This window comes from Sminthopsis crassicaudata, chromosome 2 (assembly GCF_048593235.1).
Source record: "Sminthopsis crassicaudata isolate SCR6 chromosome 2, ASM4859323v1, whole genome shotgun sequence".
NCBI classification, from domain to species: domain Eukaryota; kingdom Metazoa; phylum Chordata; class Mammalia; order Dasyuromorphia; family Dasyuridae; genus Sminthopsis; species Sminthopsis crassicaudata.
In genome coordinates this window covers 359072486-359099378 of record NC_133618.1, presented here as the reverse complement: position 1 = coordinate 359099378, position 26893 = coordinate 359072486, and the positions used below count along the sequence as shown (strand labels likewise).

Below are 26893 nucleotides of genomic sequence, written 5' to 3'. Positions count from 1 at the left end.
TGAGAGAAAACGAGGAGCTCAAGCAGCTGTCTGCCTCCACGCCGCCATCTTGGCCGGAAGTCGCCCAGAATGACAAGAAGTTAAAAAAAAATGTTTAATTAACATGCAGGAGTTTGATTAAATGACTTCTAAAGTCCTTTCCAGTTTTAATATTCTTTGAGCATAAATCCCTTGGTTCTCAACAAAATATTGCCTTCATTGCCTACGAAAGCTAACCTTATCACTCTGCACTAGACATAGAATGGTTTCTCCCTTTTCTTGCTTCCCCTTTCCCTCACTTCATGTTGTTTCCCCCTTCCATGCCACTTTTCTGGAAATGGTTGCCCCCTGATTCAATCACAATAAGGACAATATAAACCAGCTAGTAAACCTCAACAAAAGCAGGGAGAGTCTGTAAGCTACATTCAAATTAACTGGTCATGTCAGGGTTATAACTAATAATTCTGTCTCTTTGGTCAGATAGTGAATAAAGATGGCTAGAGGAGAAGAGAGACCTTGCTGACTGTCTGTGGACACAAGGTTAAAATGGAACAGAGACTCTAGCATATGACTGATGCAGAAGAAACAGTGAAAAATACTAGTACTATGTTCCTATGGTGGAAATATCTTGAGGCTACTAGTGAGCAAACTGCCAGGGAAGCAGTGAAGACTCATCAGGGGAGGAGTTCATCTGAGGTATGACTATAGAGATAGGGAAGGGGAAGTGTCTTTTGGCAAATTCATGTTTTAACTATTTCTACTAATTTGATGCTCTATAGTTTATCATTGTTTCTGCCTACAAGGGCTGTCTGCATTCTCTAAATTTCAGAATCCTGGTTTTGTTTACTTTTTCTTTTAATCTTTCTTTTCCTCCTTTCTTCCTTCCAGTACCCACTTCAAAAAAAGACTCAGGTCTGAAGTCCTCCTTATTCGGGAAGGCACTATGAGAACAGCAAAATATCCTATGCCTTTTAGCCAAAGACATAACTGTTAATCTTCTCAAGTATGTTTGTGCAGACAGAGAAGGAAGACTTTCACACTCATCTCAATTATGCCTTGTTATAATTACTAAAATACTGTACATTTCCTTCAGACTGGACAAGAAATCATATTGGTCCTATCTATGAAGGTCTTCTTATTAAAGTTGGCAATGTCAATTCATCACTCACAGCCATCATTCAACAGATATGAAAAAGGAATAAGCAAAAAGACCACCAGTATCACTGCTTTTTTCCATCATCAAATTTTGCTAAAATATAAATCTCTGTCTCCAGTGTTTATTTACAAAGAACACACAGTTTCATTTGGTTGTTATACAGTGCTGGTTATCTTACTGGACAAGTTTTTGCTATTTATATATTGATATTTATATTGAAAAAGTACAGCAAATCAAAAAAGAGAATAATTATTTACACAAGAAGAACCTGTTTGTTCACAAATATTTATCACGGAAAAGTTGTGTGCAAATTTATTATTTACATAATTCTGGAAATGTAAATGCAAGACAAGGTAATGCAAGGAAAATAATTTACTATTAAGATAGATAACCCATCTATAAAAAGCAGAATCTTTGGAACACAGCAATTAGAGTAATATTATGCAGCATATCTTGCATAGAAACACTTGTGGATTTATTTTTTTTTTACCTGGATGAGACCTAAAATTTAACTGATATAGGCTTCTCTTAGTGTAGAAATTCCCTTCACAAATGCAGCTGAGAAACTCTTCTACAACATATATTCTTTAAATGAGTTACCTGAGATGCTAAGATGTTACTTGACTTGCCTATGGTCCCACAATTAATATTTAGCAGAGTTAAGCATTCTTCTATCCCAAGTTGTCTCTCTGTTCACTTAATCTTAGATGCATAATTTTCACATATACTAAGAACAATACTACAAGTGTCAGAATGTTAGAAGGAACCTTACATATTATTTTGTCTAATCCTTTCATTTTACATATATAGATGAAAGATAGATGAAAAAATTTGGGACTAGACAAGTAAAGATAGGAATAAAACTTGATATATGCTAAATAATTTTCATAAAATGTGATCTTAAGAAATTATAATACTTCTCAGATTCATATTCTTAGTTTTCCTAAAATTTTGGTACAGGGAAAATGCTTTTTTTTTTTTTCTCACCTATAGTTTATTAGAAACTCTTCAGAATATTCAAAAGATGGAATTTTAGCTTCTGAAGAGCAAAAAAGAAAAGCTAGAGATTGAATAAAAGATTTTTAAAAATAGATAATCTTTTACTTTTATAATTGGTTTTATGTTATATATTATGTAATATCACATCATATACAATATTATATTATATATATGCTATACAACATATTAGTAGCTGTTATATTATATTGGTTCAACTAGTATCTACTGATCTGGATTTTTTCTTTTTTTAACTTTATTTTTTAAATTAATTTTATAATTATAACTTTTTTTTTGACAATACATATGCATGGGTAATTTTTTACAACATTATCCCTTGCACTCACTTCTGTCCCAAATTTTCCCCTCCTTCCCTCCACCCCCTCCCCTAGATGGCAGGCAGTCCCATACATGTTAAATATGTTATAGTATATCCTAAATACAATATATGTGTGCAGAAATGAATTTCTTGTTGCACCGGAAGAATTGGATTCAGAAGGCAAAAATAACCTGTTAAGAAAAACAAAAATGCAGTTAGTTTACACTCATTTCCCAGTGTTTCTTCTCTGGGTGTAGCTGTTTCTGTCCATCATTGATCAATTGGAACTGAATTAGATCTTCTCTTTGTTGAAGATATCCACTTCCATCAGAATACATCCTCATACAGTATTGTTGTTGAAGTGTATTATATGATCTCCTGGTTCTGCTTATTTCACTCAGCATCAGTTCATGTAAGTCTCTCAAGGCCTCTCTGTATTCATCCTGCTGGTCATTTCTTACAGAATAATAATATTCCATAACATTCATATACCACAATTTACCCAACCATTCTCCAATTGATGGGCATCCATTCATTTTCCAGTTTCTGGCCACCACAAAGAAGGCTGCCACAAACATTTTGGCACGTACAGGTCCCTTTCCCTTCTTTAGTATTTGTTTGGGATATAAGCTTAGGTAGCACTGCTGGATCAAAGAGTATGCACAGTTTGATAACTTTTTGGACATAGTTCCAAATTGCTCTCCAGAATGGTTGGATTCTTTCACAACTCCACCAACAAGGTATTAGTGTCCCAGTTTTCCCACAGTCCCTCCAACATTCATCATTATTTTTTCCTGTCATCTTAGCCAATCTGACAGGTGTGTAATGATATCTCAGAGTTGTCTTAATTTGCATTTCTCTGATCAATAATGATTTGGAACACTCTTTCATATGAGTGAAAATAGTTTCAATTTCATCATCTGAAAATTGTCGGTTCATTGGATTCTTTTTTTTTAGGTTAAATATGTGTAATTCTTTTAAACATATTTCCATACTTGTCATGTTGTACAAGAAAAATCAGATCAAAAGAGGAAAAAACATGAGAAAGAGAAAGAAAAGCACAAGCAAACAAACACCATGCTGCAATCCATACTCAGTCTCCATAGTTGTCTATCTGGATGTGGATGACCATGTTCCATTCCAAATCTATTGGAATCGCATCGAATCACCACATTGTTGAAAAGAGCCAAGTCCATCACAGTTGATCATCATATAATCTTGTTACGGTGCACAATGTTCTCTTGGTTCTGTTCACTTTACTCAGCGTCAGTTCATGTAAATCTTTCCAGGCCTTTCTGAAATCAGCCTGCTCATCATTTCTTACCAAACAATAATATTCCATTACATTTATATACCATAACTTATTCAGCCAATCCCCAAATGATGGGTACCCACTCAATTTCTAGTTCCTTGACACTACAAAAAGAGCTACTACAAACATTTTTAAACACATGGGTCTTTTTTCCCTTTTTAATGATCTTTTTGGGAGACAGACCCAATAGTGAGGTTGCTAGATCAAAGGAAATGCACATTTTTATAGCTCTTTGGGCATATTCTGGATATTTCTTTTTAAATCTCTCATCTTTCTCCAATCAAAACTCTCAAAAAATCCAGAAATGTTGATTAAAACAAAACAAAGAGAACTTGAATGAATCGATATCTGTTTCTAGAAGAAAAAGTAAAGAATTAGACATTGTAGGAGCAGCCAGGGTTCAAGTGCAACTTTTAATACTACTTCTATTATCTTCAGTGACTTAAATTCCAGACTTATATATATATATATATATATATATATATATAAGGTGGTACCTGGGATAGAAAATGAGCAGTAGATTAAAGTATCTGAGAGCAATAACTTTGGTACCAATTTTAGTAGTGGAAATTCTACCCAGACAAGACAAAAGATCCAGTGCATGGTACTGGGAAAGTCTGGAACTTCTACCTTGTGATTTTGCAGTTCTGTGCCTGAGAAAATGGGGAGCCATTGGGCCAAATGCAACTGTTATCTTCCATCTCTAACCATTAATGTGAGAGAATTCCCCATGCCTAAAATGTTCTCTCTTATTTGGGGGTTCCAGAACAGAGATGACACTGATAAGCTCCCAAATGGTGTGTTGGACAGAGAGAGAAACAAAAGAATTGATCCCTGATAGTTTTGTTTTTGTTTTTTCCTGAGGCTAGGGTTAAGTGACTTGCCCAGGATCACACTGCTAGGAAGTGTTAAGATTTGAACTTGGGTCCTCCAGACTTCAGGGCCAGTGCTCTATCCACTGCACCACCTAGCTGCCCCAATCATTGTTTACTTCAACAATACTATATGATGATCATTTCTGATGGATATGACTTTCTTCAACAATGAGATGATCCAAATCAGTTCCTTTTGTTCCATAATGAAGAGAACCAGCTACACCCAGAGAAAGAACTCTGGGGAATGAATGTAGACTGCTTGCATTTTTTTCTTCCCAAGTTATTTTTACCTTTCTAAATCTGATTTTTCTTGTGCAACAAGAGAACTATATAAATATGTACACATATATTGTATTTAAGATATAATTTAACATTAACTGCCTGCCATTTAGGGGAGGGGAGGTGGAGGGAAGGAAGGAAAAAGTTGGAACAGAAGTAATTAAGGGACTATGTTGGAAAATTACCTATGCAGAAGTTCTGTCAATAAAAAGCTATAATTTTTTTTTAATTCCAACACACACACACAAAAAGAATTAACTGTCCAGCTCTATAGACATCCATATTATCATCATCTAGGCCATAGACATGTTTTACCTACTTGATTTTTTCTAAGTGGATTTTACGTTCTTCTTTGAATGATTATGTATCTCATTTAGTAAGTCTTGCAATGTCATTCATCTTATATTGTGATGCCCAGAAAATGTATTTGCAAAAGAAAATTTACCATGAAAATAATTGAAATATACTATGTAAAGAGCATTGACTGTACACCAGGGTTCAAGTGCAACTTTTAATACTACTTCTATTATCTTCAGTGACTTAAACTCCAGAGGTTTCATTTTTCTCATCCATTAAATGACTAATTAGACTAATTAGGGTGCTAGAATCCTTCTATCTTCAGCTCTACTATCCCATGTCCTAATGAATTGTTGTAGAGGATAAGTTAGAGGAATTCTAGAAGGAATTTGGTAAAATCCTCCAAAGTCAATCAGCATGGTGGAGTTGATAGTCAACCTCAAAGCCAAAAAGATCTGGGTTCAAGGCCTACTTCTGACATTTAGTTAGTGACTTTAGGCCAATAATTTAACTTCTCAGTGCTCTGATGATTCTCTAAAACTATAAGGATCAGAGTAACAGAACTAATTAATCCCTATCCCTAGAGTCCCTAATAAGGAACTGTATTAGGAATTAGGGATACAAAACCAAATATGAAACCATCCCTGCTTTCAAGGGACTAATATGCAAATAAGTATAGTGTTAAAAAGAAAATTGAGGAGGCAAAACTATGAAAATTTCACTGAGGTTTTGGTAGAAGGTAAGCAATGTGAGACGGCATAGAGTAAGAAGAGTCTTAATAAGATGTGAAGACAGGAAAGAGAATACGGAGTTCATAGAATAACTAGTTGTCCAATTTGGCTTGAATGTAGAACTTGTGAAAGGGAAAAGCATGAAATAAGGCTGGTATAAGTGGAGCCATATTTTATAGAACCTTATGTAGAAGGGTAAATATTTGTGAAAGTCCAAAAATCCAGTATTTATGGAAAACTCTTGAGTCCTGTGCTTGACTGATGTCAGGCTATCTCTTCTGGGTATGATGAAACTTTTGGGAAAACTTTCACAAATCATGCTTGTTGTTCTTTATTTAATTCACTTGGATCTGACCAATTGCCTCAGGGGAAAAAAAAAAAAAAAGATATAAGGGATCTTTATCTTCCAAGATCTTCTTGTATTAAAGGACAACATAGCTTCCCTCTCTATAAACAATAGAGAGCCAGAGATGGGGATTAGGAAATCATGGCAGGGAGTACAAATCAGAGTCTTATGTCTTAAGAACTAGACTCAATGCACATGTAGCACTATATCCAGTTTGACAGGAGATATTTTTATTATTAAAAGCAGATGGCAAAGTGAAAATATAAAGAATCCAATGGTTACCTCCAGAAAGAAACCCTAAAATTAAAGTTCTAAATTAATTGGACACTACAAAATTTTTTCCTAAAGAGTTGAGCTCAAAGTACAAATCATAGGAATAATAAATAACTTCACTAAAGAAAATGACAAGGGTGATATGTGACATGCCATAATTTGGGATGTGGCCAAGATAGTTCTTAGAGGAATATTTATATCAATAATATTTTCTTTAACATGCAATCAAAAAACAAAACAAAACAAAACAAAAAACCAACAAAAAACAATGAATGAAGTACATCAAAAACTCCACCTTAACATCAAAACAAACATTTGGAAAATCAGATTTTTTTTTCCCTGAGGCAATTGAGTTCAAGTAACTTGCCCAGTTTGGGCTGCCCCACATTTGGAAAACCAAAAAAGAAAATTGAAAGTAAAAATACCAGCGGCAGCTAGGTGACGAAATGGATAGAGCACCAACTCTATCCACCAGGAGGACCCAAGTTCAAATCTTATCTCAGACACTTAACACTTCCTAGCTGTGTGACCCTGGGGCAAGTCACTTAACCACAGCCTCAGAGAAAAAAAAAAAGAGAGAGAGAGAAGAAAGTAAAAATACCACTGAATTGGTAACTTCTAGGAGGTTATTTTTTTGGGGGGGCTAATTAAATAGTAGGATGATCTGATTTTTTTTTAAAGAGAAGCTTCTTTTTTTAAAATATGTCAGCATCAAAAAAAAAAAAAAAGGAGAATTCATAGCAAGGTAAGTTGAATAAGAAAAATCTCAGACTTTTTAGTTGTATACTAACAAATGGATATCTTAGAATGGATCAATACTTAAAAAAAAAACAAAATGCAAAACACCCAGAATAACAGAACAAAAAAAATAAAGAATCAAAATTATAATTTCAGAACAATAAATTGAGTAAGATATAAATGAACTTCCAAAGAAAAAAGCCACAGAACTAGATTTCTTGAGTGAATTCTATCAAACTCTTGAATAATTCCAATATTACAAGAACCTTTTGCAAAATGTAAGAAAAGAAGGAATCTGACCAAATTCCTTCTACGATACAAATATGATCCTGATATCTAAAGCAGGAAGAGGCAAAAAAGAAAATCATCAATCAATATCCCTAAATATTATTGATAAAATGTTGAATAAAATATTAATACATCTGCTACAATATTTCTTTGAATTGTAGTTTGATAAGATTGGAATTATACCAGAAATTCAGCTATAAATTCCTGGGTCAGATCACTTTAGGAAAACTACAAATTCTAACTCTTGAGCTATGACATAATGCAATTTGTATCTATTCAATTAGCCCTCACAATGATGACACTTTTAGTTCTTAAAGACAACCATTTACTTGATGATAGAGCAAAGAAATATTATAGATACTTATATATTAACTACAGATAACTAATATACAGTATGTATAAATATGTATATATGTATGTGTATATATACATATATATATATATATATATATATATATATATATATATATATATATATATATATAATAAAATACATCACAATACACACATAAGCCCAAATCACACTCTTAGAACAATAACCTCATTATATATGGTGAGAAGAAACCCACACTTAAAAGAACTTGACAGGAAGCACATAAGGAGGAGGGGAAGGGGAACTCATGTGTTAAGGGTAACTTACAACTCTAGACAGCAGACATCAGTGTTATTGGTCTTTTCAGGAACATCTGCACCATATAAAACTTTGATCTCTGCTTATCCTCACAATTCTTCAGATGGGGAAATAGTTTTCCCTACTCAAATATAGCATTTACATGCTTTTCCAATTTACCATTGCTCTTAAGTGGTGTTAGAAAATCTTAGCTCTTAATATTAATAGCAACTCTATATGTCAAAAATCATGAAGCTCATCAAACTGTCAATATCTGAGTTAAACACATCAGCTGAGGCAGTTTATTCACTAACCTAGTTGTTGTTTATCCAATCAGGGTGAATCTCATAACACAATTCAAATAGATTTTTTTAAGCTAGCATAACAGGAAGTAAAGCAGCTGTAAGGCCTCTTCCACTTTATTCTGGCCTAACAAGAAGCCCTTATAAGAAGCTTCACCTCTCATTAATTCTAGATGACTTTGAAGGGCAATAGCTATTTCTGACAATCGTATCCAATGAAGTCGCTTCTCTCTCCACCAATCAGGAATCAGTCAGTTGAAGTCTTCTGTCAGCTGACTGCTTTGAACTGGTCCAACTCTTTTCAGCATTCTTCCTGGGTCTTCAAATGTCCTCTGGTTCTGTACCCAGTTCTTCTTTTCAGTGATTTAAATGAGAAGCTCCTCATTCACAGTGATTCATCATTCACAAAAAGTCATAATTCCTCCAAATTTTCCTTATCAAATCAATAATTCTTTAATCAAAGTGTTATTTCTCATTTTAAAAGTTTTATTCTCTTTAATCCGAACAGTTAGAGGCAAATGAGCTGAGGTACCCATGTTTATATCTTTGAAGGTTTCAATATGGTTCAATATTTTTTTTCCTAAATTTAAATTATCTATTACATTTTAAGTTCCAAACTGTCTCTCCTTCTTTCTTCCCTCTCTATCCTGCAATAAAGACACATTCTTTCATTTTAACCAATCTGATAGGTATGAGATGATATCTTAAAGTTATTTTAACTTGCATTTCTCTAATCAATTATGATTAAGAGTATTTTTACATATAGTTTTGATTTCTTCATTGAAAACCTGCTTGTTTTGGCCAATTACAATAGTCTTGTGATGGAGAGAGCCAGCTTCATCCAGAGAGGGGACTATGAGGACTGAATGTGGATCACAACATAGTATCTTCACGTTTTTTGTTGTTGATTCTTATTTACTTGCTTGTGTTTTTCTTTCTCATTTTTTCCCCTTTTGATCTGATTTTTTTTAATGCAGCATGATAAATATGGAAATATATCTTCTTTAGAAGAATTGCACATGTTTAACCTATATTGGATTGCTTGCCTAGGAGAGGGAGAAGGTGGGGAGGGAGGAAGAAAAATTTGAAACACAACGTTTTGCAAGGGTGACTGTTGAAAGCTATTTTTGCATGTATTTTGAAAAATAAAAAAGCTATTATTATTTAAAAAAAAAAAAAAAGAAGAATTTTAATGGGATTCACATTTGAGGGAGACTTGAGTTATAGCTATATGTAAACTAGATTTTAATTTAAAAAATTAATTACTAGATTTTAAAATTATTAAAAAAAAAAAAAGAAAACCTGCTTGTTTGTATCTTTTTACCTCATAAATTGGAGAATGATTTATATTCTTGCAAGTCTGACAAATGACAAATTTGAGATAGGAAATCTTTATCTGAGAAACTAATAATTTTTCCAGATTTTCCATTTTTTTTCTAATCTTGCTTACATTGGTTTTATTTGTATAAAACCTATTTTAATTTAATGTAATCCAAATTATCCAATTTACATCTCACAATGCTGTCTGTTTCTTGTTTCTTCATAAATTTTTTATCCATAAGTCTGATAGATAATGTGTTCCAAGTTCTTTGTCTTTATACTTTATTACACTTCATTTTATGACCAAAACTGTCCAAATTCCATCTGAAAGTTCCTTCTTTCTACATATAAGCTTTTTTTATGAAAATAAAGTTACCTTCTTATTTTCTGGATGTATCAATGTTCTATAACAGTGGCAATATCTTACATGACTTAACAAGGAATATTAATTTTTCCCTTTACATAAAAAATACTTTTTAAGCCCTTTTCATCACTAAACTACGAGATAGAAAAATGTCATGTCTTATAAGACTTCCACTTTGTATACAAGATTATAAATCTCAATGAAAATACATCTTTTATTATCACATGCAATAGATTTCTACTGCTTATCACTTTCTTACCACAGGCCTATTCTTAAGCATTCCAAGCTGGAATCTCACTATCAGTACATATAGCACAAAGGTCTTATTTGGAATTGCAAAACACTGGTGTAGATGAGGTAATTGGCCAAATTCTAAAAATTTGTTTTTACTTCTTGTCTGAATGATCTCCAAAGATATCAGATCATTTTGCCTTTTTAACTCTTCTAGTTTTAGATCTTTCCAAAACGTACTAATAAAGGCAAGGGAAGGGGTAGGGGTGAGTTGGAGGTGTCAATGAATGATTTAGCAATTATAGCATGATTCCTCACAAATTTCCAAGAATAGAAAACCAATCCTCGAAATTTCTTTAGTTCTCAAAGATTCATGAAATGATACCAGCTGTCAAGAGCTTTTTTCTTTTTCTGGGCCAATATTCACTCTTTATTGCTATCTACTCTGTTGAATCACATTCATAACAAATGCTCTGAGAGACTGGAACGAGTTAATGGACAACTTCCAGTGGTCTCAAACTTTTTAAATAGGGGGCCAGTTCACTGTCCCTCAGACTGTTGGAAGGCCAGACTATAGTAAAAACAAAAACTCACACTCTGTCTCCGCCCCTCAGCCCATTTGCCATAACCCAGTGGGCTGCAAAAAAAATGTCCTCAGTGGGGGCATCTAGCCCGAGGGCCAGAGTTTGAGAAACCCTGACTTTAGCTTTAGGTTCTTTCAGTCAATCTAATACTTTAATCAAAGAATCACAAAATCACAGAATTTGAAGACTGGAAGGGAGATTAGTGGCCCTCTAGTGCAAATTCCAAAGGAATCTGCTTGAAGATCTCCAAGGATGAGAATATATCACCTCAGAGACAGACCACTTTAGTGTCTAATTTGAGACTCCTATTATTAGTATGAGACTTTTCCTGACTTCAGGCTTAAATTTGTTCCTTTGCATCTTCAGCCCATCTCTCCTACTTATACCCTCTGTAGCCCAACAGAACAAAAATCCCTTTTCTGCTTGACAATCATTCATATACTTGAAGGCAGCTATCAAGTCTGCTGCCAGTCTTCTTGTCTCCAAGTCAGTTTTCTTCAATGATTTCAACAAAATCAGTTAGATGGCATGGTGGATAGAGGACTAGAAGAAAAGTCAACCCTACATTCAAATCCTGCCTCAGACACTTAATAACTATGTGACCCTGAGAAAATTATTTAACCTGTTTGTCTCAGTTTCCTCACCTATAAAAAAGAGGATAATAAAATTATCTTCCTCATAGACTTGTTAGCATAAAATGAGATAATCTTTGTAAGTGTTTTGCAAATCTTATAATAATATATGAATTAAGTACACACACACACATATATATGTACATATATATATATATACACACACATACACACATATGTAGTTTTTTAAACTAACTGATCCTCATTATGTCATAGACTCAAGGGCCTTTGTCATCCTAATTGTCCTCCTCTGGACACTATCTTATCAATGTCCTTCTTATACTATGTTTCCCAGAAATGGACACAACATTCTAGTGTATGTCTGACTAGGACAGGGTACATAGGTATTGTCAACTCCCTCTTTCTAGAAGTTAATGCCTCTCGTTACTGTAACCCAACATATAAACTTTTTTGGTTGCCATATCACATTAATAATTCAAAACGAACTTGTAAAACTAGAACCTAGAGATCTTTTTTCAGACAAACTATTCTCTAACCATAGTTTCTCCATATTTTACTTGTGAAGTTGATGTTTGTATCTGAGCATTTCATCTTCTTAAATTATGTCCTGTCAAAAAGTTAGCTCTTCTACTTTTAACAGAAAAAGCTCCAGCAGATATTTGGATAACTGAAGTTCTATGTGACTCCTATAATTATGCCTTTGTAAAAAGTTTGAGATGTTTCCCAACTTCTTTATCAATTTTCTTTTTTCTATCTAGGTGATCTGTAGTATAATTCAGAAACAAAATTACTTTTGTTTCTCCATTTATTGAACTTCAGTCAAATATTTTCTGCTATAATTCTTCCTTTTGATTACTAGATTTTTGCATATGAGTGATATAGTTCAGATGAAAAGCAACAAATTAACAAATTTTATTGCTATTCAAAAGGGTATATGGACAATAGCTATAGAGACTTTGTAAGCTCCATGTTCATATTATTGTTGTTGTTGGTCTTTTGTTCTTGAAGAGGCCCACGACATCAGGGAGGTAATGCCATGACATCCAAATGAAATGGATTTAAGTGAGGGAGGGCTGTACAAGATCACTTGATTCACTTTCCCCTCCAGAGCCATCTGGGTCTAGTGGCAAGATACAGACCAAAACGACTAGGGATGGGTCCGGGATGAAATGAGAGCCTCTGACTTTTTAAGTTAAGATCTTCAACAGGTTTCAGTTTGATTGAGGCTGCATCCATTGAGTGATTAAGGCTAGGTAGCAATTTAAGCAAAGAAGCTCCTCTTTTGCTTAGTCCAGAAAAAAAAATCTAAATAAATTAATAAATGATTGGATGAATCTGTAAGGGGGAAGACCCTCAGAGTTTCTAACCAAAGCAGAAATAATTGCTATTTACATTCAATCCGAGTCCCTCCCTTCTTTCTTCCGTTTACTGATATTAGGTGGCAGAGAGGAGGGATGGAGGGACAATCTACAATCTACTTGAAAAATCCAAGCTCTTCACAGATTAACCATTTGAGACAATGACTTAGTATAATATTGATGGGAAAACGTCTTGTTATTTCTAGAACCAGCAGAGTTGATGTATGTGATTTGAGGACCAAAATGATGTGGGTAGATATCACATGATAGTAGACAGTTGGGGTTCAGTCATGTGAAGAATTCACAGTGGCCAAAAAGTAGATTTATTTAGAGAAGAGGTTACAAATTGAGGAGATACAATAGATACTAGAAATGGTAAATATGAAATAGTGTGGGAGAGCATATGAAAGACAACTTCTTCAGTGGAACTCATATTTACCCAGTAGAAAGGGAGCACCTCATGAAGTTGAGGCATGCCCTTAGCTGGCAGGCTAAATCTTGAAAGGGACAACACCCTAAAAGAGTTATCTGTAAAGAGAAGTAGGATTGGAAAGCATAATGGAGTTAGGAGAGATACAACATGAGGAAAGGGGAAAGGGAAAGACACCATGAGGCAGAGTGACATGCTAGACTGACTCAAAAGAAAGCAGCAGCCATGGGAGGGCCCATAAGTAGATTTTATAGGGAAAATTTAATCTCAGGGACATGACTGGGATTTCCAATAGGGCATGGTAAAATGAGACTGCTTGAAACCTCTACAGAGCGTGGGTCTCAAGGGTTTAATATAAACTGGATTTCAGACTGTTACAACCTCCCAGAGGGTGGGACCATGGATCTAAACTCATCTCAATCAGAGCTTTCTCCTTGCCTGCCTCAGGGTGTAATTTTTATGAATTCCTTTGCTAATCACACCTAACATAGAAGACCTCATCAGAGTGAAGGTATTTTCCAAATTGCCTAATAAAAAATGAGGGAAGTAGGAAGCCTAACCTTAATCATGCCAATCCAAAAAGGAGCTGAAGAGGGTATAAGAGATTAATGCCCAGTCTTTTGGTTTAGTAACCTTGGCACACTGTCATCCCAGAGAGTTGGGGCCATACTAGTCAGACTAGTTTTTATTGGTTGACAAATATGTCTACTTTACATAGGGTGTGTGTGTTGTCTATATAAAATATGTATTCAAGTATTTTTGTTGTTGATCTATCTTGCTTGACTCTTTGTGACCTGACCATATGGGGTTTTCTTGGCAAAGATACTGGAGTGACATTTCTTTTTACAATTTTAATATAGAGAGGGTCACACAGCTAGTAATTTCTGTTCCCAGGGTAAGTTACTCTTCCCAGTAAGTGTCTGAGGTCTGAGTTTTGAACTCAGATCTTCCTGACTCCAAGTCTAGTATACTGAGCTACCTAACTGTCTCACATATAGGTTTGTCTAAATGCAACTGGCAATGTGAACAGTTATCTCTGGAATATTACCAATCCCTCCCAAGGGGCCTTTGATTCTTTATTAAAATAGAAGAGGAGTTTAGATCCACAAGGCAGACCTTTACTCTCTTCAGAGAGTGAATACCAGACCAGAATTATATTATACAAAGAGCATCTTTCTCCATCAATAAGAGTCTTGCACAAATACACCAGGCTTAAACCCTGAGTCATATTAATAAACTATGTTCAAACATTTGTTCCCCTTTTATTTATACTATTTCTTTTGTATAAGGTATTTCCATCCAGAGCCATAGGACCATCAAGCGCATTTACTCAGAAGGACTTGTAATGAAAAATGCTATCTGTACCCAGAGAAAGAACTGATTGTGGCTCAATACTTTTTTTTTTCTCTTGAGGCTTTTTTGGAAAAATTAGGGGGAAGATCTATGTTTTCTTTTGCAACGTGACTTTTGTGGAATGTTTTGCATGTGTATTTCACATTTGCATTCTCAATGGAAAGGAAGTGTGAGAATCTAGAATTCAATTTTAAAAACAAATATGAAAATAAATTGACATGTAACTGGAGAGAATAAAAAATATTAAACATAAAAAATTAATTAAAAAAAGAAAAATCTCTGTAAGCTATCCATGTTTGAGTGATAATTTACAGATTTCAAGATCAAAGACAAACTTCATAATCAAGATCACATAGGAAAACAAAGTCTATTAAACAGCTCTGATTTGTCAGGCAGCACAATGGGGGCTTAACATTTGTTTTTAATGCTGGAGAATCATTTTTTCAATCCCTTTTTAACCATTCCCTTAAAGGATTCTGGGTTTTTTGTTTTGTTTTGTTTTGTTTTGTTTTTAATCTGACAAGAGATACTTCTATTAACTGAATTAATATTAAAAAAAACAAAACAAAACCTCTTGCTCTTAGACGATTGATTATAGAGACTAGTATTTCCTGGGCTGATCAGGCTGCTCCCTTTAGCAACTGTTTAGGCCTTTGATAAAGATAGTTTTAAAAGATTTCAGTGTAGGTTTTTGTATAAAAAACTGATAAGCTTTCCTGTTTAGATTAGACCAAGGACTTCAGACTAAAGTAATGTCCTAATATTATTTTGCAATATGTAGCCTAATGAGGGCATAGGTCATGTTGGGGGTAGGGAGTTTACATCTATAGTTAGATATAAATTAGGTGTGCTCCATTCTCATTCTCAACTATCAATTTATTAACCAGGTATTTAACTTTCCAAATTAATGTTTCTTTTCTGTATCTCTTGCCCTCAAAGAGTAACAGTGAGAAAACCACAATTTCTATTTTTGTGCTGTGTGTGTTGATCTTTGTCCAAAATCTTGTAAACATAGGGAATACTTTTTATAGTCTTTCTGGAAATCTCATTCATGCTCAGACATTCTCCAAAATAGGTAGTTGTCATTCATTTTGATAAGTCCTAGGAGGCTCTTTGTTATATCTTAGATACATGCCCTGGGAAGACAAGCCTCTGTGTTGCTGTGATCAGATCGGCAAACAATATGCTAGTATTGTTCATCTCAATACCACTGAGTTGGGAATTATTATTAATAACTTTCAAATTTTTCTCTAACTTTTACTGGATAGTCTTTTACCTGACAGTTTCTGTGACTCCATTATAGCATTCTTTAGAAGACAAATAACTTTTTTCTCTTTAGAAAAAACAGTTCCCTTCTCTTCAGGAAAATCAGGAAATCTTATGTTAGTTTCTAATTGCATCCTTTACCTTTCTGTTGGAGGTACAGGTTTAATGCTTTAGTTTTGGTTTGATGTTGAGATGAAATGAAGCACTTGAAAATCACTAAACATTTAACAAAGGAGTTTACTTTGCCCTGACACAGCAAGAATATGCAACAAGGATATAGAAGTAATTTCTCTTAAGTCAAGTCCCTTTCTTCCATCTGGAAACTGGCCTGATTAATAAACCATCAGAGTATGGTAACTTGCAGATTCTCAAGTATATAACAAATCTCAAAGGTCCAGATTACATGTGGCAGATAATTTTTTTTTATATCCTTAGGCAAGAAAACTAAAACAAGAAGCTATAGTCCAAGGAAGATGTTTCAAAAAACACTGGTCCTATCACACTTCCCTCCTTCTTCCATTCTCAAACATTCTGGTCAGGGGCACCCACATTCTCCCTGAGAATCCTTTTTCCACCATTGAAACCTCACTTCTTTTTCCTTTATTAATACTTAACCTATAATAGATAATAACTTAACCTGTAATACCTGTTACTAGAAAGCTGATATTACTGAATCACTTGAACTTAGGAGTTCTGAGTTGGAGTAGGTTAAGTCAATTGGTTATCAGTACTAAGTTTGGTGTTAATATGAGGAGCCTTCAAGAAGTGGGGGTAAGGGGATGAGACAGCTAGATTGTACAGTGGATAGGTATTTACCTGAAATTAGGAGTACCTGGGTTTAAATCCAGCCTCAGATATCAAACACTTATTAACTATGTGACCCTGGGCAAGCCAATTAATTCCAATTGCCTGGGGGGAGTTAAAAAAGAAAAAAAGTGGGTAGTAACAGCAGTCTGCCTTAAGAAAAGCAAACCTCCCCAGCTTTTAAGCAAATTCATTTCTGTCATGTAGGACGTCTATCAGTTTCACTTTATTACAATTTCAAACTTGGTATGTTCGACAGTTTTACACAATCAATGTTAATTAGTTCTATTAGATTGTAATGACCTTGTATCTTTTATGTTGTAGAAGTGAGGGAAGGACTAGATGACTATACAGTACATATACATGTACATGTGCAATATGGCACCCATGATCATTATATGGTGAGTACTCTAAATGGTACAGAGGGGGGTCTCTATGGTTCTGATGAGAGTAGTTAGATGGAGAATTTCTGGCTATTATTCATATTTTGCTGACTTACAGCTCATTTTTGTGAAGTTGTATTTGTAACTACCATCCTCCATCCATTTTTGCCAACTTTTAAGGCAGTTTTAGCCTGATTGTTGGAACTTACTTTTGATTTCTTTGGTCTAATCATTGATCTTTCTCGGGCCCTTTTCAGAGATTTTCTGGGATTTATAAACAAGAGGCTTTGGGAACATTCTCAGATCCCCTACTATGGCACCATGAAAGGGCTTGCCTGGGAATTCCCAGACCTCTTAACATGGAAATATTCTGTGTCTTCTAGTACTTAGGTGGAGTTCCAGAGAATCATCTTCAGTTATTTACACCATGGGCAACATGAACTGAATGGGTAAAAATAGGACTTTCTTCCCTTGTGTTCTCAGGGAGAAATGAGCCTGAAGGTGTTTGTTTCCATTCTGTTTTGTTTATCCTTCTGAGTTTCAGGTGCTGTAGTGAACCTCACTGGATTTGGGAGTTAAGAGCCACAGAGACTTTGGAGCTAGTAAGGCAAGTAAATTATTGCAGCTATCCAATTTATCAGGGAAAGCTAGAGAAGCCAAGGTACCTTGGACTCAAGCCTGAATTTGGACTTGGAACTTAGAACTGTGCTTTATAGAAACTGAGCTAAGCTATGAATATAATGCCCTCTCCAGAGACTGAGGTAGTAAATGGGGGGGAGGGGTAGATTATCCCTCTCCATCACTGAGTAGAGTAAGTATATATTTTTGTTTATATGTTTGAAGTAATTATTACTTTGTAAAAGTTAAATGAAATGTTAATGTTTAAGTGGAAGTGAGGGACAGGAGATCCATCTCTCTAACCTTTTGCAAAAGATTCTTCTCTTCCATTAAGGGTACCAGAAAACAAGGGGAGAAGTGAAACCTGAACTTTAGGCAGTAGGAAAATATGTTTTGAATTCCAAACACAACCTATTTTTAAATAGGTCACTGTATGTAAAATGACACTTGTAACCTCACCCATGGCTTTGGGTCACACTTTTTTTTTTTTGGTTAAATTCCTTAAGCCTGAAGAAAGGCAATATAATATCACTTCAATAGTTCTCTGCTGAGTACAAAATAAGAATGTCTAAAAAATGATAATCCACTTAAAACACCAGCCTCGTGGTCCTATCAGTCTCTGACACATACATGGCTAGCCTTTCAAAATTAATATGCCCACTGACCACTAGGGACTTTTACCCAGAAAATACTGTTTCCTCAATCTGCTGATCTCATGGTTTCAAGAGTAGAATAGACCTAAAATTAATTTATGGCATAACATGAAATATTACTCAAAATACTAAATGTTTTCTTATTAAAGCTTTTTATTTACAAAACATATGCATGGGTAATTTTTTCATCATTGACCCTTGTAAAACCTTTTTTTCCCTCCTCCTCCCCACCCCCTTTCCTAACTGGCAGGTAGTCCAACACATGTTAAATATGTTAAAATACATATTAAATCCAATATATGTATACATATTTATACAGTTATATTGCTGCACAAGAAAAATCATATCAAGAAGGAAGAAAAAGAAAAACTGAGAAAGAAAACAACATGCAAGCAAATAAATAAGAGAGAGTGAGAATGCTATGTTGTGATCCACACTCAGTTCCCCTGGTTCTCTCTCTGGGTGTAGATGGCCCTCCATCACTGAACAAGTGGAATTGGTTTGAATCATCTCATTGTTGAAGAGAGCCACATCCATCAGAATTGATGGTCTGTTGTTGCCATGTACTATGATATCCTAGTTCTGCTCATTTTACTTAGCATCAGTTCATGTAAGTCTCTCCAAGCCTCTCTGAACTCATGCTGCTGGTCATTTCTTGTAGAACAATAATATTCCATAATATTCATATATCATAATTTATTCAGTCATTCTCTAATTAATAGGCATCCACTCAGTTTCCAGTTTTTTGCCACTACAAAAAGGGCTGCTACAAACATTTTTGCACATGTGGGTTACTTTCCCTCCTTTAAGATCTCCTGGGGATATAAACCCAGTAGAAACACTGCTGGGTCAAAGGGTGTGCACAGTGTCATAACTTTTTTAGCATAATTCCAAATTGCTCTCTAGAATGGTTAGATCCATTCATTAGTATCCCAATTTTCCCACATCCCCTCCAACATTGGTCATTATCATTTCCTGTCATCTTAGCCAATCTGACAGGTGTGTAGTGGTATCTCAGAGTTGTTTTAATTAGCATTTCTCTGACCAATAGTGATTTGGAGTACCTTTTCATGTGACTACAAATAGTTTCAATTTCTTCATCTGAAAATTGTTCATATCCTTTTACCATTTATCAATTGGAGAATGGCTTGAACCTATTATAAATTTGAGTCAATTCTCTCTATATAATTTTAGAAATAAGGCCTTTATCAGAACCTTTGGATGTAAAAATATTTTCCCAGTTTATTGCTTGACTTCTAAGGCTGTCCAAATTAGTTTTGTTTGTATAAAACCTTTTAAACTTAATAGATATAATTATCTATTTTGTGATCAAAAATGATCTCTAGTTCTTCTTTGGTCACAAATTCCTTCCTCCTCCACAGATCCTATGTTCTTCTAATTTGTTTATAATATCATTTTTTATGTCTAGATCATGAACCCATTTTGACCTTATCTTGGTATACTGGATATATACTTAATGTACTATAAATCTGGGGTCTAAAATACTAAAATTTATACCCAATTCATGAGCCCCCATTCTGTCTTTTTAGGCTTTCCTTCTCTGGTCATGACTTTCTTCACATCGCACAGTGGGTAGCATGTTGGACTAGTAGTTAAAATCTAAATTCACATATATCTCTAAATATTTATTAGTTATATGATTCTGAGCAAATCATTTAACCTCTATTTGTCTTAGTTTCCTCATCTATAAAATAAGCATAATAATTATCACCTACCTGTCTGGGTTGTTGTGAGGAACAAATGAAATATTTATAAAGCACAATGAATTACCTATAGTAGACACTTTTTAAATGCTTATTCCCTTCCTGCTCTTTGACAGATGGCAGGATTATTGAACCATTCAAACTTGTGATTCTAGAAAGGAATAAAGAAAGTAGAAATAAGAAATAAGGAAAGTAGAAATAAGAAAAGGGAAGGTCCTCAAGTCAGGATCATGAACAATTTGTAAGGAAGAAAGCCAGAGGAAGACCAGTAATAGAAAATGGGCTTACTCCCCAGCTCACCAACCCAAAGAGAATCATAAGAATTAACTGTCAAAATTAAGGATCTCTACGTGGCTTCAATCTCCATTTCTTCCAAAACCTAGAACCCTGATGGTCCCAGCAGTCTTAGTCTCTATCCACCTTAGTGTCATGTTATAGCAGCATTAGTACTAATAGCCACTACAGACTCAATACTATCAATTCTTGTCTGTTTCATGAAAGTCAATGCTCCAATCCTGTGTACCAGTTTATACACAGGCAACACTATTTCCTTATTTTCCTTCTGTGTCCAAGAGAAGATGGAAAAGTCTAATTTCAAAGTACCTCACTGACTCTTATTTTGTCTGTTACCCACTATGGAAATGTCTGGGTCTTTCTGATCTCCACACTGATGAAGTGGCTAAGATTCTGAAGTATCAACTACATGTGGAGAATTTTTTATTCAATCATACAAACTTATCGAGTGTTTACTAAATATATAATGGTGGGTGCTTGGAAAATATTGAGACCTTTAGAATATAATCCCCATTTCTACTCAAGCCTGGGGTAGTTTTTTTGAGGGATTGCTGTGTGATTTTGCATATGCAGAAGGGTGTGATCCGATTAACTGAAAATTTGTTAAACAGATAATACTTCTGTGCCTGTGCATAAAGGACAGAAATTCAGGGAAGGTATTGGAGAGATGCAAGAACTTCTTAATGACAGACTAGGAATATCCCAAAGGCCATAGAAATGTGGAGAAGCCAGCTCCTATCCTGTTGTCTTGATTTCCATTAGAATTCTCTCACCCCCCCTTCTCAGATTATTTGAGTTGAGGTTTTATCTCTCTCCAAAACTCATTTGATTTTGTTTATTTTTGTTCTGTTCTAATTTGTGTAACTTCCCCAAGTTTGCTTACTGCTTACTTTGATAAAGAGATTTATTAACTACTCAAGATAGGTCTTTTGTGTAACCAGCTTTTTGGTGGAGATAACAAGTTAAGTGTTATCCTCCCCTTGAGAGTGTTTTTTCCCCCCTTACTAGCTGATTGTGATAGAAATAATTCTAGCTGAAAAACTGAGATGCCTGAGTGAAGAAAAGATTGCCTGGTCACAATAGCATTGGATCCTCCAAGTTATCCTTTGATTAACAGATGACAGCCCATTCTCTGAAAAGGTGGAAATTTCACCTTGAAGCGCTCAGATGGTACATCTATCTTGCCACATACAAAGGATATATATTATACACCCACTACAACTATATTATAAAAACCAATTTTTTTCAAATTTGCTTTTGCATGAGTTTTTCATAACTACTCAAAAAAAAGCAAAATTAAAATTTAGAGGAAATTCACATACACAGTCTAAAAATGATTCTTTTTAACAGAATACATTTGAGAAATTATTAGCAAAATTATCTATCTTTCAACTTGATTTCATGAGTCACATGTCCTTTAGTAGCAGCTCAGTAACAGACTAGTCAGTTGTTCATTATTAAATATCGGTTTCAGTTTCTCATGGAAGAATATGAAAAAATCTCCAACTTCCTTTCTAAGACAGTAGATCTTTTGGCAGATAAGAGGCCAAAGTGAAACAAACTGATTTTAAAGTACAAATTCTATCATTTAAATAAAAATGTAACCACTTATTCTGTTGTGTGATTCCTTTGTGTAATTTTATCTATGAGATTTTTTTTTCCACCTTTGGCCTTATTGTGCAAAAAGATTTGATTTTCACCCTCTGGTAGATATATAGATTACTTGGAATTAAAATTTAGCTATTATTACATTAGTAGTATATGAAATGAAGAAGATTAGAGCAATCATAGCAAAGTAAAAAGATACCAAGTATTATTAACTAATCAATTAGGAGAACAGATTCCACAACCTCCCCCCAAAACAAACAACACCTTCCTCCAAATTGATCTAGAAAACATATCAGATTGAATCTGGATTGGGAAATTCAAGAAAAAGTCATAATGAGTCATTTTTCCAGAATTGAGAATCAGACAGAGAAATCTCAAGACCCAGAGGTTAACTAGTCACTCTAAGGTCTGTTAACACTCTAAGGTAGAAAAACTGTATACTGGGGCAAGAAAAGATCCTTGAACCAGCATAGAAGGATATAAACCTAAAGGATGCACGAACATGTCAAGTGGCAGATTTGTCTTCCACCACCCAGTTCCAAGTGACAAATCTTGGGCTGAATAAGAAGGGGATCTGTACCCAGGAGCGGTATTCCAAAGAAAGGAATCATGATTTCTAGGCTGGTACTGAGAGCAAGAAGCGAGTTTAGAAGCAAGCAGTAACAATTTAGCTCAAACCTCAGAAGCTTAGAGTGTTCTCAGTTTTAGCTGCTAGAACAGTATGAAGCCTGCAATAGAACCGTAGGAATCTCAGAACAAAGGGAAGTTTATGATTCTGTTCCTCCCAGCCAAGTTTTCCAGCTGACTACTAGTGGCTAAGTGGCTTCTAAAAGAAGTCTACTCTGGCTCAAACCCAAACCTAAGTCAGGAATTTGTAAACCAGGGAGAAGTAATCAACTTTATCCTGCATCAGATCACCCTGAGAACACTGAAAGCTTGCAGGTCACTACACTCAAATACCCCTCCCTAAAAAAAATTGTAGCATCAGCCCAAATTTTCTCTTCAGAAGTGCTGCAGGGCCCAGCTCTAACATAAAATCTGAAATAGAAAGAATTAGGGGGAGGGGGGAAATCCCTCCATAAGAAGCCATTTTAGTGACAGAGGAATATTTAAGACACAACTTAAAAGAGAATGATTCCAAAACATCTATCAACAAAGCCTCAAGTGAAAACATAGCTTAGGCACAAACACAACTAAAATTCCTGAAAAAGAAGAAACAGGACTACAAAACAGCTCCTATTAATTGCTTTAATTTCATCTTCATTGATGATGAAGTCACTCTTAATTTTTAATACAGGTAATTTTGAGTTTTAAATTTTTTTTTTAACCAAGTTAAACATAATTTTATTGTTGCTTTCCCCTCCAAAAAAAAAATATCAGTTCCTAGTTTTGTTTCTTTAATGATTTTCTTACTTTCAATTTTATTAATTTTGCTTTTGCTTTTGAGGATTTCCAATTTGGTATTTAGAGATTTTTAATTTTTTTAGTTGCATATCCAATTTATTGATCTATTCTTTTTCTATTTTATTGATATGAGGTATAAGATAAATTTTCCAAGTATTACTATTGTCTCATTGTTGTCATTCTCTTTAATGAAATTATTCTGATTTATTCTTTGACCTTCTTTAGAATTTAGTTTCCAATTAATTTTAATCTACATTTCCAGATCTTTATTGAATGTAATTTTCATTACCTTATGATATGCATTAAATACTTTTTATTTGATTGTGACCCTAATATATGGTCAATTTTTGTGAAGGATCCATGTACTGCTAAAAAGGTATATTCCTTTCTATTCCCATTCACTGGATTGTAAAAGATCAGTTTATATTCCAATCCTAAAGAAGGAAATGACAAAGAATGTCCAAATAACTGCCCTATTTCTGATTAATTATGTATATTAGGTGCTTTATTTGTGAACCAATAGCAAAAATTGTCCAGGAGGGTGAAGTTATGGACACAATGGACACAATGAGTATAAGAATAGATGACCTTTGATTAAAAGCAGGGCTCCTTAGCTCTTAACCTCACCCAAGTTATTTAACTGGATTCCTAGCAGAAACATCCGTTGGATTGAAAGAGTGGTCTCAACGTCTATATCGCCTACGGTAGCCCAGAAGTCATCCCTTCAAGTCAAACATGACTAGACTCGGTTCAGAAACAAAATGTAAAATCTTTTTCTGAAATGCTGTTCCCACAACGATGCCAGAACACTTTTCAAATATTTCAGCCTTATGTATATATAAGAAGACACGAGGCACAGAACCAGAATGATATATCTATGTCATTCAAAGTAAAATGAACTTTGAAGTATGTGTGTGTGTGTGGGGGGGACTGTTAGGCATATTAAAGTGGCCGGGCTCCTTCCAGTACCAACCGTCCCAAGTGCCAGAAATGCCAGCAAACTGGCACGGGTCTCAGTTTCTCCCTCACTTTAATAAAATAGGGTCGGACTGGATGGCTGCGGGGTGCCCTTTCCAATTCCACATCTAGGATCCTAACTAGGAAAAGAAGTGACCCACACAGAGACTGAGTGCCAAATAAACTTCCTCCCCAGCACTACTGGATGAGTTGGCAAAAGGTTCGACTCCGTGACGTGGCGAGCAGAGTCCTCTCTCACTCCGCCTTCGGATCCACGCGTGACGCACAGGGCGAGGCGGTCAAGGCAGGTGAAGAAGACCCGGGCGCCTCCTCCTGCTTGGGTCCCAACCCACTAAGAGGAAGTGCCACGTGTACGTTGTGCGCCTGCGCGGCCAGGCGGTTGACAGGCACTTCCGGCGAGGGCCTCTCTTCTCCCAGGTCCTCTTCCCCGCCTCCTCTTCCTCTACTTTTCTGTCCCTCTCCCTCCCCCTGGTCCTTTCCCAATCCCCCAATCCCGCTCCCCTTTCCGGCAGAACTGGCTCCGGAGCCGGGAGGCTGCGGTTCGCAGGACGAGAGACTGAAGGCGCTGCCACTGCCCGCCCGCTTGTCCGCTCGCGGACTTTCATCTCCGGGTCCTCCGAGACGGCTCGACCCGACCCCGCTGGAGCAGCTCGCGCGGCCGCCATGGCCCAGCCGGGGAGGCTCGGCGCCGGTTCTCCAGCGCAGAATGGGGCAGTCTCCGCCGCGGGGACGCCCTACAGCAATGGTGAGTGCTTTGGCCCTGGCCTGGGGAGAGCGGAGGATTCACGGCCCAGGCATGTGCCCTGGGCCCGGGCTCCGGGTTGCGTCCGCAGCTGGGCGCCCCCGCGGATTGTCCCAGAATATCGCGGGCCCTCCTGAGGAAAGAGCCTCTCTCCGACGGGCGACTGACCCGGAAAAGTCCTGGACCGAACAGAGATTTGGATCCTGAGAGATTTCAGAACCGTAATTTTAAAATGAAGGAACTGAGGTTCTGAGAACTTTACCCCGGGCTACAAAGCGCCTAAGTACGAGACTCTGGGATTCGAAGAATGTTTCTCCAGTATAGTACCCCAAAAAGCTACTAGCTATAGTCCCGGGGCAGACGTCGCTTCTAACCCCCCCTTCCATTCCCAGAAGCACTCTTCCCTACCCGTACCCCAGTCCTCACCTGAGCCTGGAATGTGCCCTGTCTTGGGGCGAGTCTCAGAATCATTATCTAATAAGCTTTACCTCCGGGGACTCCAACTCGGAGAAGCTGTCTGTGATTCCCACCCCCACCCCTAGTTAGCGCTTTTCTTAGATAATTGCAACTCTAATAGCTTATCTTTAAGAAACTCTTTGGGTAATAAATAGTCGTGGCAAATCGTGTTTATACTTCTTTTAAGGACTTGACTAGAATTAATAACATTATTGGATTAATTGTTGGAGAAACTTTTGAGATCGTTTTGGAAGAAGAAACAGGTCAAGAAAGGTTTCAGTTTGTCTAGTTTGTGGATTTTTTCAGTTCAGTTAAAACAAATATTTAAGTGCTTGCTATCTCTAAGGTACTTTGCTAGGCTATATTTGTTAATTAGGTAGAGGAGGAGATACCTGTGGTTCCAGTTATTTCATTTATATATTGAACTTCAATTATGGAAATTTTATCCAATAAGACCTGCAACTTGTAATTGCCTGGGGCTTTGAGAGTTTTGGGGAAAGTGTTTCACACTTTGAATCCAGTCTTTAGTGATTTTATGCCCTTATGTCTCAGGGCACTGTGGGATACTGAGACAAAAATGAAAATTCCTAGTAGGCTTGGAGGTTACTTTCTGAAACTAATTTCTTTAAATTTACCGATGTTTTTTATTTGCGATACCTGGAGGCCTTTTCTCTGTTGTAAAACTTAATCTATTTCCTCTGTTTGACACTGTTAACCATCCATCCTCTTCTGATGTGGAACTAGGAAGAGAGAAGTCCAGAATAATAACAGGGTTTATGAACCTGGATGATTGGAAGAATGGTAGTTTGATACTGGCAATGCCAAATCTTGGCATTTTTATCTTCATTTATATCTGACTTCCTTTCTCACTCATATCACCATAGTTCAAGCTTTTTTTGTATTACCTCTTACCTAGATTATTGCGACAGATGCTAATTATTAGTCAATCTGCTATGTCGTTCTTCTTACCATCCTGCACTTTAATGCTAAAATAAGCTTTTTCTTAAGTGCAGAACTGTCCATAAGAGACTCTTATAATCAAACAATTCCACTGACTTCTTATTACCTCTTGGGTCAAGTAGAAATCTCTCTGCTTAGCTTTCAAATCTTATGAAACCTGGCTTCAATCTATCTTTAGAGCTTCATTGTACATTATTCTCCCTTCTACTCTCCTAGATCAGTTCCATTTGGACTTCTGACTCTTCTTCAACATGGACATGGTTTTTGGA

The 26893-nt window shown here is 35.9% G+C and overlaps 1 protein-coding gene across 1 annotated transcript in view; it reads left to right on the top strand.

Annotated features, from left to right (window-relative positions):
- The first annotated feature begins 24848 nt into the window (after positions 1-24848).
- SEC24A (SEC24 homolog A, COPII coat complex component) overlaps positions 24849-26893 on the top strand; it is a 52199-nt gene continuing 50154 nt past the window's right edge. The window contains exon 1 of the mRNA XM_074290900.1: positions 24849-25211. Coding sequence (XP_074147001.1) covers positions 25130-25211 — 82 coding nt within the window. The 5' untranslated portion in view covers positions 24849-25129. The remainder of the gene's footprint in view (positions 25212-26893) is intronic.